Here is a 12,509-nt window from a genome sequence, read left to right as displayed (position 1 = left end):
TTTACTGAAAAAAGATAGTAACATTTATTGAAAGGAAACCACATTGAAAGTTCAGAGGGAAAAAATATTTGGTGGAGTGGTTACCATCTCAAAGATGTGAAATATCAGCCCGATAACTCAAAAATGTTGGAAACAATTGGTTTAATATTTAAAAGAATAGTCTATAATTAAAACCCTCATTCAATCCTTGTCTTTTTAAAATCTGTACATTGCACATTTTGTACATTCCAGTATGTTTTTATTTCAATATTTATTTATATTTTATTTCTCATGTGTTTCTTTTGATTCCTCTATTTCCAAAACTTATTGGTATTGTTATCTCTGAATGCACCTGGATAAATTCATTGTATGTGAAAACCTTCTAATAAAGAAAGCAATAAAACTAAATACTGTTCATTCTGATTCTGATCTTCCAAGTAAGTACTCGGTATCAAGCTGTCCAACGTGATAAATGTAAAAGAGCATAAACTACAACATTTACCTCTGAGATATAAGATATAATACAATATAGAAATGTACACACTTCAGTACAGTTATCTCAGATTTGTACCTATATACAGCACCTGTGATCTTTTGCTCTTCATGCACTTTCCAAACTACACGCAGACACAGACTGGTCTTTGAGTGGACAGGTCGTTGTCAGTTGTTTACCTGAGCTGGACCGGCTGTACGTACTCCTTCCGGAATCTCTGTAGCTCAGCCGCCATCGGCTGGTCTCCATTCCAAAGAGCCTGTCGATCCTCCTCAGTCGGTTCTGGCTCAGGAATCTCAATCCTAAAAGTAAAATGATCATTAACACCAATTCTTCTCTAAACAAAAAACAATGCTGAGGTAAAAGCTGGTTAAACCATACCGGTCTATGAGCAGGGTGAGGAGCTCCTGTGGTTTGCAGAATGATCGGTATGTGGTGAGAAACGTCCTCACAAAGTTAGGATCTACAAACAGATTATGTAGCAGTCAGAGAAATCACTTTGACACAGCAAGGTTATTATAGCTAATGAACGCTGATAAAAACTAAAAATTAATGTAGCATTGAAAACAATTTGTGTAGCTGAAACGATACTAAAACTTTTAGCTTTCAGTAACTCATATGAACAATGTAACATGAAGTAAAACAGAAAAGCAAGTAAAATCAGCTTTGTTTTTACCCTCAATTGGTTCTGTCGTTTCTGCACCACTTTGGTTCAATAGAGGCTTTGCATAGTATGGGACCTTTAATAAACACTAGTTTTGTAAATCACAACCATATCAGACTTTTTCAGCAGAAAAAAAAAAAAAAATCAAGGCTTTCCTTATTATACCTGGAAAATTACATTCACTCTCAAAACTAACTGATTAAGTGAATTCCTAAAAATAAAAATGAAAATAAAACTACTTATGCATTTATTAAACCAAAAATTCCTCCACGAGTGTGGGGGGCCATGACAGCTTTGAGGCATTATTTGATTAAAAATAAGCATAATTCTGGACTTCTATTAATGTGATATTTAGAAAACAGGTCAAACATAAACTGTTCTTTGCAAATAGCACATAATTTCAATTTATTTGAATAAAAAAGGATATCAAACCACCAGGGTCTTTCTGTCAGCAACAGCTGCTGTGACTACATCTTATAAAAGGAAGGAAACCGTGGTGTAACTAAAATCAACATAAAGTAGTTGTGTCAAACATATGACTCGCAGGCCAAAAATGGCCAATCACAGGGTTCAATCAAGCCCACAGGATGAATTTGCGAAAAAACCAAATGACACAGAAGACAACAATAGTCAAGGGTTTCGCTAAGTCTTGACAAGTAGTTTTGATAATAAAGTTAAATGCTTTATTTTTCAGTTCCAGATGATTGTTACTAAATGTTTTGTGTCTTTGTAGATCCACTGTGATCCGTAAGTTGAAATGCACATGTGTAAATAATAAGCTGAGGCATAATATGATTAAAATTAACTTATTTTTCAGGTTGTTCAGGTTATTCACCTTCATAATTACATTTTCATAATTTCATTTTACTTGTTTTGCACTAAAACAAAGAGAAACATTTGGAGTTATTGTTTATACATTGTTATGCTGTTATTTTACTGGTCCAGCTCACATAAGACCAAACTGGGCTGTATGTGGCCCCTGAACTAAAATGAGTTTGACACCCCTGACATAAAGCTAAATGTAGATCTCAACAAGTGACAGCTGTGAGTGAAACTGCAGCTCTTTTCAGATGTTCTGTCTTACCTGCATACATGTGGTAGGTGAGCCTCTCTATGAGTTTGACCACGGTGCCGGCTTTAATGATGGGGATGCCTGTTTTGCTCTGCACTTTATCCTCAAACACTATATTCTCCTCAGAGTCCTGCACAGCAAAGCGATAAACCTCAGGGGAGGGCAGTCTTAAGGGATGCGCCTGTTCCTCATGCTGCAGCACCGTGTCCAACATTCGGTCCAATGTGGAGCGGTACTGCAGAGTCACCAGCGCTGCCATCCACGCCGCCTTCTCCTCAGCTGTCCGTGCACAGAAAACCGCACAGTTTTCATCTTTTCCTATCAGTTCAAAGGCGTGTCGCAGCTCTGTTGAATCCTCGCGGTCCACGATGCGGATCTTCCTCAACACAAACTTCTCCTTGAGGCGATACTCCGCCCCGCTACCCGAGCCAGGGAGTCGTGAACTCTGATTGGCTTTGCAGCTGATCATTAAACCGTCAAATAGGAAGTTGTGTCTTTCATGTTTAGCACCAGCTCTCAAAAGCAACCCCTCCAAGATGAACTCGCTGCAGCACTGACCGATGTCTTTACCCTCCCAGCCGTCTATGCTTTTCTGGATCTCATTCATGCGTTTGATGGCGAGCTGTTTGCTGCGGACCTGCCGGCTGTAAAGGCGGTACATGGACTCCCTGTGTAGACACAAGGATTGAGTCAGAGAAATGAGGAGACCAACATATAAACAAATAATAAACAATAACATAACTAGAAAAGCACACGGGCAACAGTGGAATTTCATAATATCCTCTAGAGAACTAAAATATAACAGCCATGTTAATTTTTCAAATCAATTAAATGAAGCAAATCAAGTTTTATTATATTTCTATGCAACAATTGCTCATTTTTCATTTTATACTAAAACATAACTGAAGTACAGATTCCTCACGTAAAAATTAGTTATAATGATACTTTTCAATGTCTTTTTAGGTGAATTTAGTTACTCAGAATATAATCACATCCTTACATCTCAAAGAAATGTGTAGAAGCTCATAATCATGGAGTTACATTACACAGTACAAATGTTTTTTGTGAAAATCTACAAGTAACAATCCTTAACAATTTGGTAATATTAGGTGGTAATATTAGTATATTTGGTAATATTTTGTAATTTGAAGTAAAAATCTAATCTGTATACCAGTTACAGCTGGGCAAAAGAAAGAAGTAACTTTTTCCATTAGTCATAGTAAATTTCTGATTCCAAATTTATCAGATTGTGTTGGTTTTTCCTAAACGTACTGCACTAAATACTGTTATTAGTCATAATGAGTTCATCTTTATACTATGTTTGGAACAAATGAGGTGTATGCAAACCTATTTCTGTCATTTGGTCAGTACTGAATGGTAGCCTGAATGATAATAGCCTTAAATGGGAGTAAAGAGACAGAGATGTGAGACGTACCCTGGTTTACGGCGAGGCTGGTGCTTGCCATAGATCCGGTCCACACTGCACTGAAGGTTAATCAGTGCCGTGATGGCCTGTTTCAGACATTCTCTGTCATCCTCATCTTCACTCCGCTCCTGAAGTTGCTGTATTGGAAAAAACAAACACACCAATAAACACAATATTTACGTTTTTATACTTATGCCTCATAATATACTGATATTTTTCTAGGCTGGTGTAGTAATTGTTTACAGAAAAGATGTAATTTTACTTTTATTGTGGGATATTGGAGATAGTAGAGAATGACAGGAATGATGGGGGACAGAGATGCGATGAGGTGACATTGTTGTTATTGATTACATCAGCATTTTTCCCTACTATGAAAAGTCCGAATTCCTGTTCTGTCTAAAGAGACGCTGTGTTACATTAATACAACTGTAATCTGATCACAGTGATGATTGCCAGCGCAGTTAAGTCGTAACACTGGAGCCAATCATGACTGCTCTGTCAGCAAAGGACTTACACAGAAACAGAGATATACAGTGACAACAACTGAGCCTTATGATAATTCACTGCATCAACAGTTATATGTTCACATAATTTGACCCAGCAATGGCTTCTCTAATGTTGGGTTCAAAATAAAAGAGCAGTTCTTCAAATGTTGGATCTCATGTAGTGTGTCACGTTGGACAAAAACTGACAATGCCTCTGGAACACATCAGGATGTCCTGATAGAAAGACTAGGATGTTAAAAAAAAAGAAGCTATTTTTACATCCAGTTCTTTTTAAAGGACTGATGACCCATACTGTCATTACTTTTTCCCATTTTATAGACAACCAGTATCACAGCTTTGGACATTATTCTATGTTTACATTCTTGTTTTTGTTATTACCTCCGCCAAGGAGGTTATGTTTTTGCCAGGGTTTGTTTGTTTGTCTGTCTGTTTGTTTGTCTGTCCGTTAGTGTGCAACATAACTCAAAAAGTTATGGACAGATTTGGATGAAATTTTCAGGGTTTGTTGGAAATGGGATAAGGAAGAAATGATTAAATTTTGGTGGTGATCGGGGGTGGGGGGGCCCACGGGGGGGGCCACTGATCAGCCTTGGCGGAGGTCTGCGCTCTCCGAGTGCTTCTAGTTTGTTTGTTGTTTTTGTTTGTTGGTTGTTAGCTGCTTCTTCCAAATGCACCATATTCACATGGCGGCTATTTTCCCCTCTGACGTTAGGCTAATGGTGTGAAACTCACAGGCTCTTACAAAAAGCATAATGTTATAGTACTGTGTACAAGTTGTAAAAATACAGGGAATCTAATAAATGGTTATCATTTCACAGCATCCATACTGATCAGTAACTGAAAAGATGACAAACGGTGAAATTCCCGAAGGACAATGTAGACAATATAGATTAACTACTGTTGGACAACAGCTAATGTTAGCTTTCAACCTTTTTTTGGCTAAAATTACCATTTGAGAGTTACATGAGATTATAAAGGTATAAATTATATCTAAAAACTCAGTTATCAAATATTTCCATATTTATTATGTAACAGCCTAAAATGGTAAAGTTAGCTAGTCATTGTTGCTAATGATTATCACCATGAAACTAATCCAAAGGGACAATAAACAATACTTCAATTTAAAAAAACATATTTTACAACTGTTTGCAACAATTAACATTAGCATTCAACTACTTCCTAGCTAACAATACCGTCTCTCAAACAGTCATTTTAGCTCATGGTTATCACCAATGGAAAGAGTACAAATACAGGGAAAATCAAAAGGATCACTGAACTATATACAGTTGTGGAAAAAATTATTAGACCACCCTCGTTTACTTCAGTTTCTTGTTCATTTTAATGCCTGGTACAATTAAAGGTACATTTGTTTAGACAAATATAATGAATGATAATGAATGATAACAACAAAAATAGCTCATAAGAGTTTAATTTCAGAGCTGATATCTAGCCATTTTCCATGTTTTTTTGATAATAACCAAAATCACTTCAGTTCTTACATCAACAGCTATGACACTGTACTGCCAGAAACAGTGCTTTTAGGCATTCCATGTTGTCTTTTCTGTCTGTTTTAGTCACATCATACACACATGAGTTAGTACTTGATTACATAACCATTGTTGTTGAGGACTTTTGACGGTCTAATAATTTTTTCTGCGGCTGTACAACAACACATTAAATAAGCAATAGCTACTATCAGAAAACAAGTAATGTTAGCTATGTCCTAGCTAAGATTACTGTCTCTCAAATGGCCATGTTTGCTAGAAATTAGTAGAAATCTAATGTTTGTTGTTAAATGAAAAATGATCTAGTAGCTAACAAATGGTTATCAAATATGTTGATTTTCTCTTTAAATATGGTCCAGTGTTCCTGTGGATTTCCACAGTGTCTTCTCAGTTGCTGAGGCAGGTGTAATGCTAGTGCTATTTGAGTATCCCATCCTTAATGTGTCATTGGAGGAAATGGCTGCTGTGTGAATACAGTCTACACCATGCAAATGAGTGGTCAGGGAGCATCATCTGTCCATCAAACACAGCAGGAATGTATAGCTCTACAGTCTCCTAATATGTTGCAATGACAATCTGAACCAGCATACACATACTATAATTTCAAAGTAGAGATCATGTAAACAAATAACAATCTAACAGAGAAACTGCAAGAAGTCCATGTGTGAGGACAAACTGTACCTGTAGTAGCTCAAAGTAGTGCATACAGTGATAAACTGGGACCATCATCAGTTGTGGAAGGACGTACTGGACTGCTTCTTTGAAACCTTCTGCAACTGACTGGAGACACAAAAACAAAAACACAGTCAGTTCATGACCTGTCTGACTAGAAGAGAGAGATTCACTGAACTCTGGTATGTGGCTGCAAAGAATGAGTACAAAAAGTTTATTTAAAGCAAATGACCGGATAATTTTGTAAATTGTTTCTTGTGGAGAAAAGGAAAAACAACAGAAAAAAAATAGGAAAGAAACATTGAAAAAATGTAAGGGAAAAGCAGAATGTGTACTAAGGTTATGTATTGTTATACAGTTCAAGAGTTTACCATCACGTGGGAGAAAAAGTGCTATTGCCTAAAAAATGACTAAAACAACTAAATGGTCATCAAAACAGGCTACTTTTTGATCTACGACTAGATTCATCATTGCAGCTCTTGACTGTAAAAGTGATCAAACAAGACATGATGCAGTATGTTTCTTGGACATGAATTAATCCTAGTCTAAGAATAAAAGAAATTTAATTATTAAGCTAAAATAATTTATTCATTTAATTATGTTGATTTTGTATTACTTGAGATATTTACTGAATTAGTAGTCGAAGTATTAGCATATCATTTAGCAAAATAAAGTAGTCTATGCTATTTTTATGATGTTTTATTTATAACTTCTGTTTCTCGCCGTTACATAAATGTGTTGAATACTTCTCTATATGTGTTTAAATCTGTCTAATGCTCCGATTTGGGGCAACAGCTGCTCATCATCAATAGATGTAATATCTACTGTCCACAATCTCTAAGGATAACTGACAAACAAATACCAAAATATCACGCAGATCTTCCCAAAATAAAAAAAAATAAATTCACATGTGATGATAAACACCTCCTGGTAAAATGCATCTCTGTATTTTAGACAGTGTTTTGCTTTTAAAATGAGGTGGACTGGTATGAGACAAAGGCTAGAGGGTGAAGAGGGAGACAGGGATGGAGCGTTTGACCGCGTGAAGCTGCAGGGAAACCGGAGAGGGGCCCGTCGTCATTTAAATCTCCTGTTCCCCTGATAGACGACTCAGAATCAATATGTGAGTACTCAGACTCCATAGCAGCGGCCACACTGTCTGCATGGAGGGAAGAAACTGGGGGAGGAGGAGGAGGAGTGTGCTCTGGAAAGACATCAGCTGGCTGATGGACAGCAATGAACAATGACCTAAGTTTAGATCATGTTATTGATACGTCAGCATCCTGCGGGGGTATAAACTGTAAAAGCACATTAAGGACTGTTCATTCAGTTGAATAATAATCGCATGATTTTGGCTTCAGTGCAACAGTGGTGCTTCATGTTTAAAGTGATAAACTGCACATTTGTATTGAAGATGATGTCATGATGTATTTATAAGCTTTGCATTGGTCCATTTAACACAAGTTTGTCTTTTTTAAATATTAACCGAAGACTGTGAAGATTTGTTGTTACAGAAATATGAAAGCAAAGGATATTTTATATAAACTTTAAAGTAGGGCTGTCAAAATTAGCACATTAACGCAGAATAATCCATCATCACAATTAATCTGATTTCAAATTTTAACGCAATTAACCCATCTGCAGCACAGAATGACGCATTTGGGGCAGTTTGTCCAAGTAGAGTTAGTATCACACATGCGTAAATGGGCAGTTGATCCAGGAGTGACAGCCAGAAGAACCAACCAAGATGGAAGACGCTAAACTGCATGTTGACCCTCTGGATGGGAAATATGGGAAATATGAGTACAAAAAACCCCAAGATGGAACAGTCGATCAACAAATATTATCCATACTCCGTACTCTGCAGGAAGGAGTTTTCTTTTCACCGAAGCACTTCCAGCTTAAAATACCACATTAATGCGAAGCATACGTTAGTCGGGGATTCTGCTAGCACTTCGGCTAACGCACCATCCAGCCTGCGACAAACACGTTTAGTGCATATTTATTCCATTCTTTCTTGAGTCTATTTGCTCAAGAATAATGAAATATGATTAATATAGATTAAAAATGAATAACATCCAATTGTCATTAATCAAAATAAAATTGACAGCAACCCTGTGATTAATCTGATTAAAAATTTTAATCGTTTGACAGTACTACTTCAAAGCAATAAATAAGGATCATTCTGGTTTTTGATTAATCTGCAGTTTAGTCTAACTGCTTTAAAAATCCACTAAACTAAAAGTTATTTACACCGTCCATTTTATTAAAATGCATTAACTTTTCAAAAGATACAAAGAAAGTGAAGATTAGACTCAAGGATGTGGACTAAAATGTCAAAGCAGATGATTTATGTCACCTTTAAATGGGCAAGTAATGATAATTCTGTTGATTGATTATTCTGCAGGTTCGTTTCAGGGATGAATTGCTTTTATAAAATGCTAGAAAAAAAAAAAGAAGCAAAAACTGTCTGTTGAACCTTTTTACAAACTGAATATATTTGGGATTTGGACCTAAATGTGTAGAATCATACAAAGAAAACCTTCAAGATTTCTCACTTTAGAGGCTTACAGCATTAAAATATATAAATAACTGACATAATAGTAAAGTTTCAGTAGTAATTTAGTAGTAAATGTTCAAAATTAACACATAATGAGACTATATATTTCATTGATTGTTACTTGAGAGGCATGGCATTGTTTTTTTAAGTTTAATGTATTTATCTGAGGTGGTGGATAATATGTTACACATCAGTATCATCATCAGAATATTGTGTTATTGTGGTCACAGCCTAAACAGAAACACACAATGGTGAAAAACGAGAGTACAAACTGGCTACGAGAACAACGTGTTCCCATTTCAGAGGTACAAGACTGCTTGAACCCATGTCGTGGTCTTCTGCTGACTTAATTCACAGCTTATTTTCAACATTAAACGCGCCTTGGGTCACCCCCCCACCCCCTCCCCAAGAGAAAAATGGCCCGCAGTGTGGCAGCCTGTTCTATTTTTAAAAGGCGATGTAATTTACCCACAATACCAGACGCCGCAGAGTGCAGGGACTGAGTGCTCCACAGATCAACAGACACATCTATCGGACATACAAGAAGGAGGAAAGCATGTGCAGCGAGACAAAAGATCGGGTGGTAAAAGCAGAAGCACGAGTAACAAAACTGCCACAGGTTTGATCCTTATTACAGCAAATGTTTCTGACACGTTCGCATTCATTCATGGAAGCGTCAATATTATCTGTGCAATGATGGAGGAAACGAACATCCAGCAGGTCAGAGATGAAACATAAATTGAGAGACCCTAAAATAAGATTACCTCTCAGTACATTTAAACAGAGCAGCAGCATGAGAGAGGGGCTGTTCGAGTATGTGTGTGTTGGCTGGGGAGGGGGAGGCTGGTGCAGACACCATTACACCATCGGCCCCTGGGACCACTGTCGATCACCAAACACACACATCCTACCATTTGCACACTATAATACAACAACCAGGCAAAATGGATTTGCAAAGCCTGCACAAAATGAGGAAAATGTGCAATTTGCAATAATATTGTTTAATACTGCGGTGAAGGTATGACTTGTAATATCATGTTGGGATGCTGAGAGTGAATGCATGCAGCATGAAAGTGGCAATTTATCATGAGTTTATTGCACATGTTTATATTATGACAACAATAAAAATAGGATTTAATGGCCAGCAGTAAATTCATTTCATTTTCTTTGTTACCAGATGCTAGAGGTGTGAACCTTCACTGGCCACAATTCGATGCAGTTTCTATTCTTGAGGCATCTCTGTGTATTATCTCCTCAGTTTTATGCATTAATTACACATGGATACTTCTTCATTAGTTAACATACTCAGCCTGAACTCCCATCCTTAACCCATAAAGACCTAGTGCTACTTCTATGGTGATTTTGTGGTTGGTCACAAATGAATTTCTCTCTCTCTATTTCACCTTTTCTAAATGATTTTGCACCATTTACTATAATATTATCCTCTGTAATTTGCATTTTTCAGTATAAATCAGGTCTTTTTCTATATTTATTTCACTGATCATGTAGATGTTCATAAGGGCTCAGAGTAACTTTAAAGGCTATGATATTAAAACTGAAAAAACTGAAGAAAAAGTGACTTTTTCAGCCAAATATATCATTAACTGATTATAAAAAACAAGTGTCTCCATCCACTGTCATTTATCAAACTACATGGGTTTTATTGGTGAATCAATGTTGCAGAAGATGATGGCGTTCACTACGGTGCCTCTGAATATCCAAATGGGTCATATCTGATGACAATGACCAGATGACAAACTGACTTTTACCTGATATTTACATGCATTGTTGATAGGATTAGTGGTTCAATAGCTGCTTAAACATTTAAACCCTTTAGGTGCCAGAGTACTTTTTTTTTTTTTTAAATATTCAATTTTGATATTAAGATTCCAAAAATACTGTGACTTTGGCATTTAAAGGGTTAATTTAGTAAACACTTTAGACCACTAATGGTTGTTTGGGTCTTTGAGGGTTAAAAACATGCATTTCGTCCAGTTCGTGCTTCCCAGTATTGTCATATAACCTGAAATGTGACCTGATATCAGAGTGTGTTTTTATCACCTGCTGCTCAACTCTACCTCCCTCTTGCTGTACTGACCCACATTTAAAATCATACAGTTATACTAGCCTGTCACACTACATACAAGAATAATACACAACCATGTACAAATGTATCTTCAATTTAATTGGACAGCTGAGGCTAGAAAATACATGTCCAGTGTTAGTAGGACATTATTTATAACTACCATTGACTGATTTGTTAAATTATCAAAAGAAAATCAATCAGGAACAGTTCTGACTAATGATGATCTGTTGATGAATTATTTTATTGTTTACTATACTATTTACTTATATAGTAACATGCTTTATCTATACTCTTTTATAATGTTGGAGGGACAAAAGCTATTAAGAAACATACACTTATTCTTGTGATAAATGTGTGTGCCTGACATATTTCACTAATAAAAAAAGTAAAAAAAAAAAAAAAGATCAGTACAACATATTTACTTTGCCTAATATCTTGGTATCAACTGAGTGAGATATGAATTTGGTGCTTAAAAGCTTAAAAGTAAAGCTGTAAACTGCCCTTCACTCTGATGTGAACCGTCACACTCATTGGTCTCTGGCCTGAGAAAACACCAGCAAATATTTCATCTTCAAAGGCTGCCAAACTGCACCCCACCGAGCATAATTCAATACTATTCTTGTGAGGAATGTCCAAATAAAACAATGCGGCAGCAGTGAATAAACTGTACACAGGACGCTGAATATGTCATGACATGCCCTCAAACGATATGAGGAGAAATTCCACCAAGTACCAGGTTCACTGCAAAGCAAAACAGGAACAAATATTTAAACACTGTCTGCCTGGTGAACACACGTACAGTAAATGACATACCTTTATATGAAAAACAAATACAGTTTTCTTTTTCTCTTTTCATTATTTTGGTTTATAAGTAAGTTTATGTTTGACAAGGAGAGGAAAGATGGCAGCTGGAGATAAAAGGTTAAAACAGCTGTGAAAGTGATTTGATGGCCTGTCATAAAACTTTCCACACAAAAACTGAGCTGAAAATTATTTTAACTAAGGAAAAATACAATAAACTTATGTCACCCCTTTAGAAAACAGAGATGGGATATTATCCTGACATATTTTCCTCTTAATCTGGTTATTATTGGAAACACGTGTGAAAAATCACAAAAAAAAATACTCTTACCTGGAAGTAGAGGCCGACAGTCGGCCGTGCCATCAGGTTGTTGAAGTGCTCGTGGAAATCCTTGCTGAGGATGTCCTGAGACAGGGTCTCATAAGGGTCAAACGCCTGCTCCTACACACAAAGAAGAGAAATGTCAACAACACTTGATATACAGATAGATTTGTATATTAATGAGGATTCTCAAATGAATGCAGTTTAAAAGGTGCCCATTCATTTATACAAGTTTAACACCTTACAATGAGCTATTTAAAAAAAAACCTTTCAGTTCCTGTGTAACCTGTATTATGGATGTTCAAGATGTTCATTCTAACATGTTTAGTATGGGGTCAGTAATGGTAGCTACTGTGTTAATATGTGTAATAGACATTTTAAGCGTTTTTTTTACCCCTGCCACCCAGTGAACATTATTGTCAT

At 36.4% G+C, this 12,509-nt stretch overlaps 1 protein-coding gene across 1 annotated transcript in view; it reads right to left on the bottom strand.

Annotated features, from left to right (window-relative positions):
* sos2 (son of sevenless homolog 2 (Drosophila)) overlaps positions 1–12,509 on the bottom strand; it is a 54,175-nt gene that overhangs the window by 12,534 nt on the left and 29,132 nt on the right. Inside the window, exons 7-12 of the mRNA XM_030126612.1 lie at positions 12,096–12,206; positions 6,327–6,425; positions 3,644–3,771; positions 2,221–2,876; positions 854–935; positions 652–774 (exon numbers count right to left, since the gene is read on the bottom strand). Of these exons, the coding sequence (XP_029982472.1) occupies positions 652–774; positions 854–935; positions 2,221–2,876; positions 3,644–3,771; positions 6,327–6,425; positions 12,096–12,206 (1,199 nt within the window). The remainder of the gene's footprint in view (positions 1–651; positions 775–853; positions 936–2,220; positions 2,877–3,643; positions 3,772–6,326; positions 6,426–12,095; positions 12,207–12,509) is intronic.

This window comes from Sphaeramia orbicularis, chromosome 22 (genome assembly GCF_902148855.1).
Source record: "Sphaeramia orbicularis chromosome 22, fSphaOr1.1, whole genome shotgun sequence".
Classification (NCBI taxonomy): domain Eukaryota; kingdom Metazoa; phylum Chordata; class Actinopteri; order Kurtiformes; family Apogonidae; genus Sphaeramia; species Sphaeramia orbicularis.
Note: the sequence above shows the minus strand (reverse complement) of the source record. Positions and strands in the feature narration are given on the sequence as shown.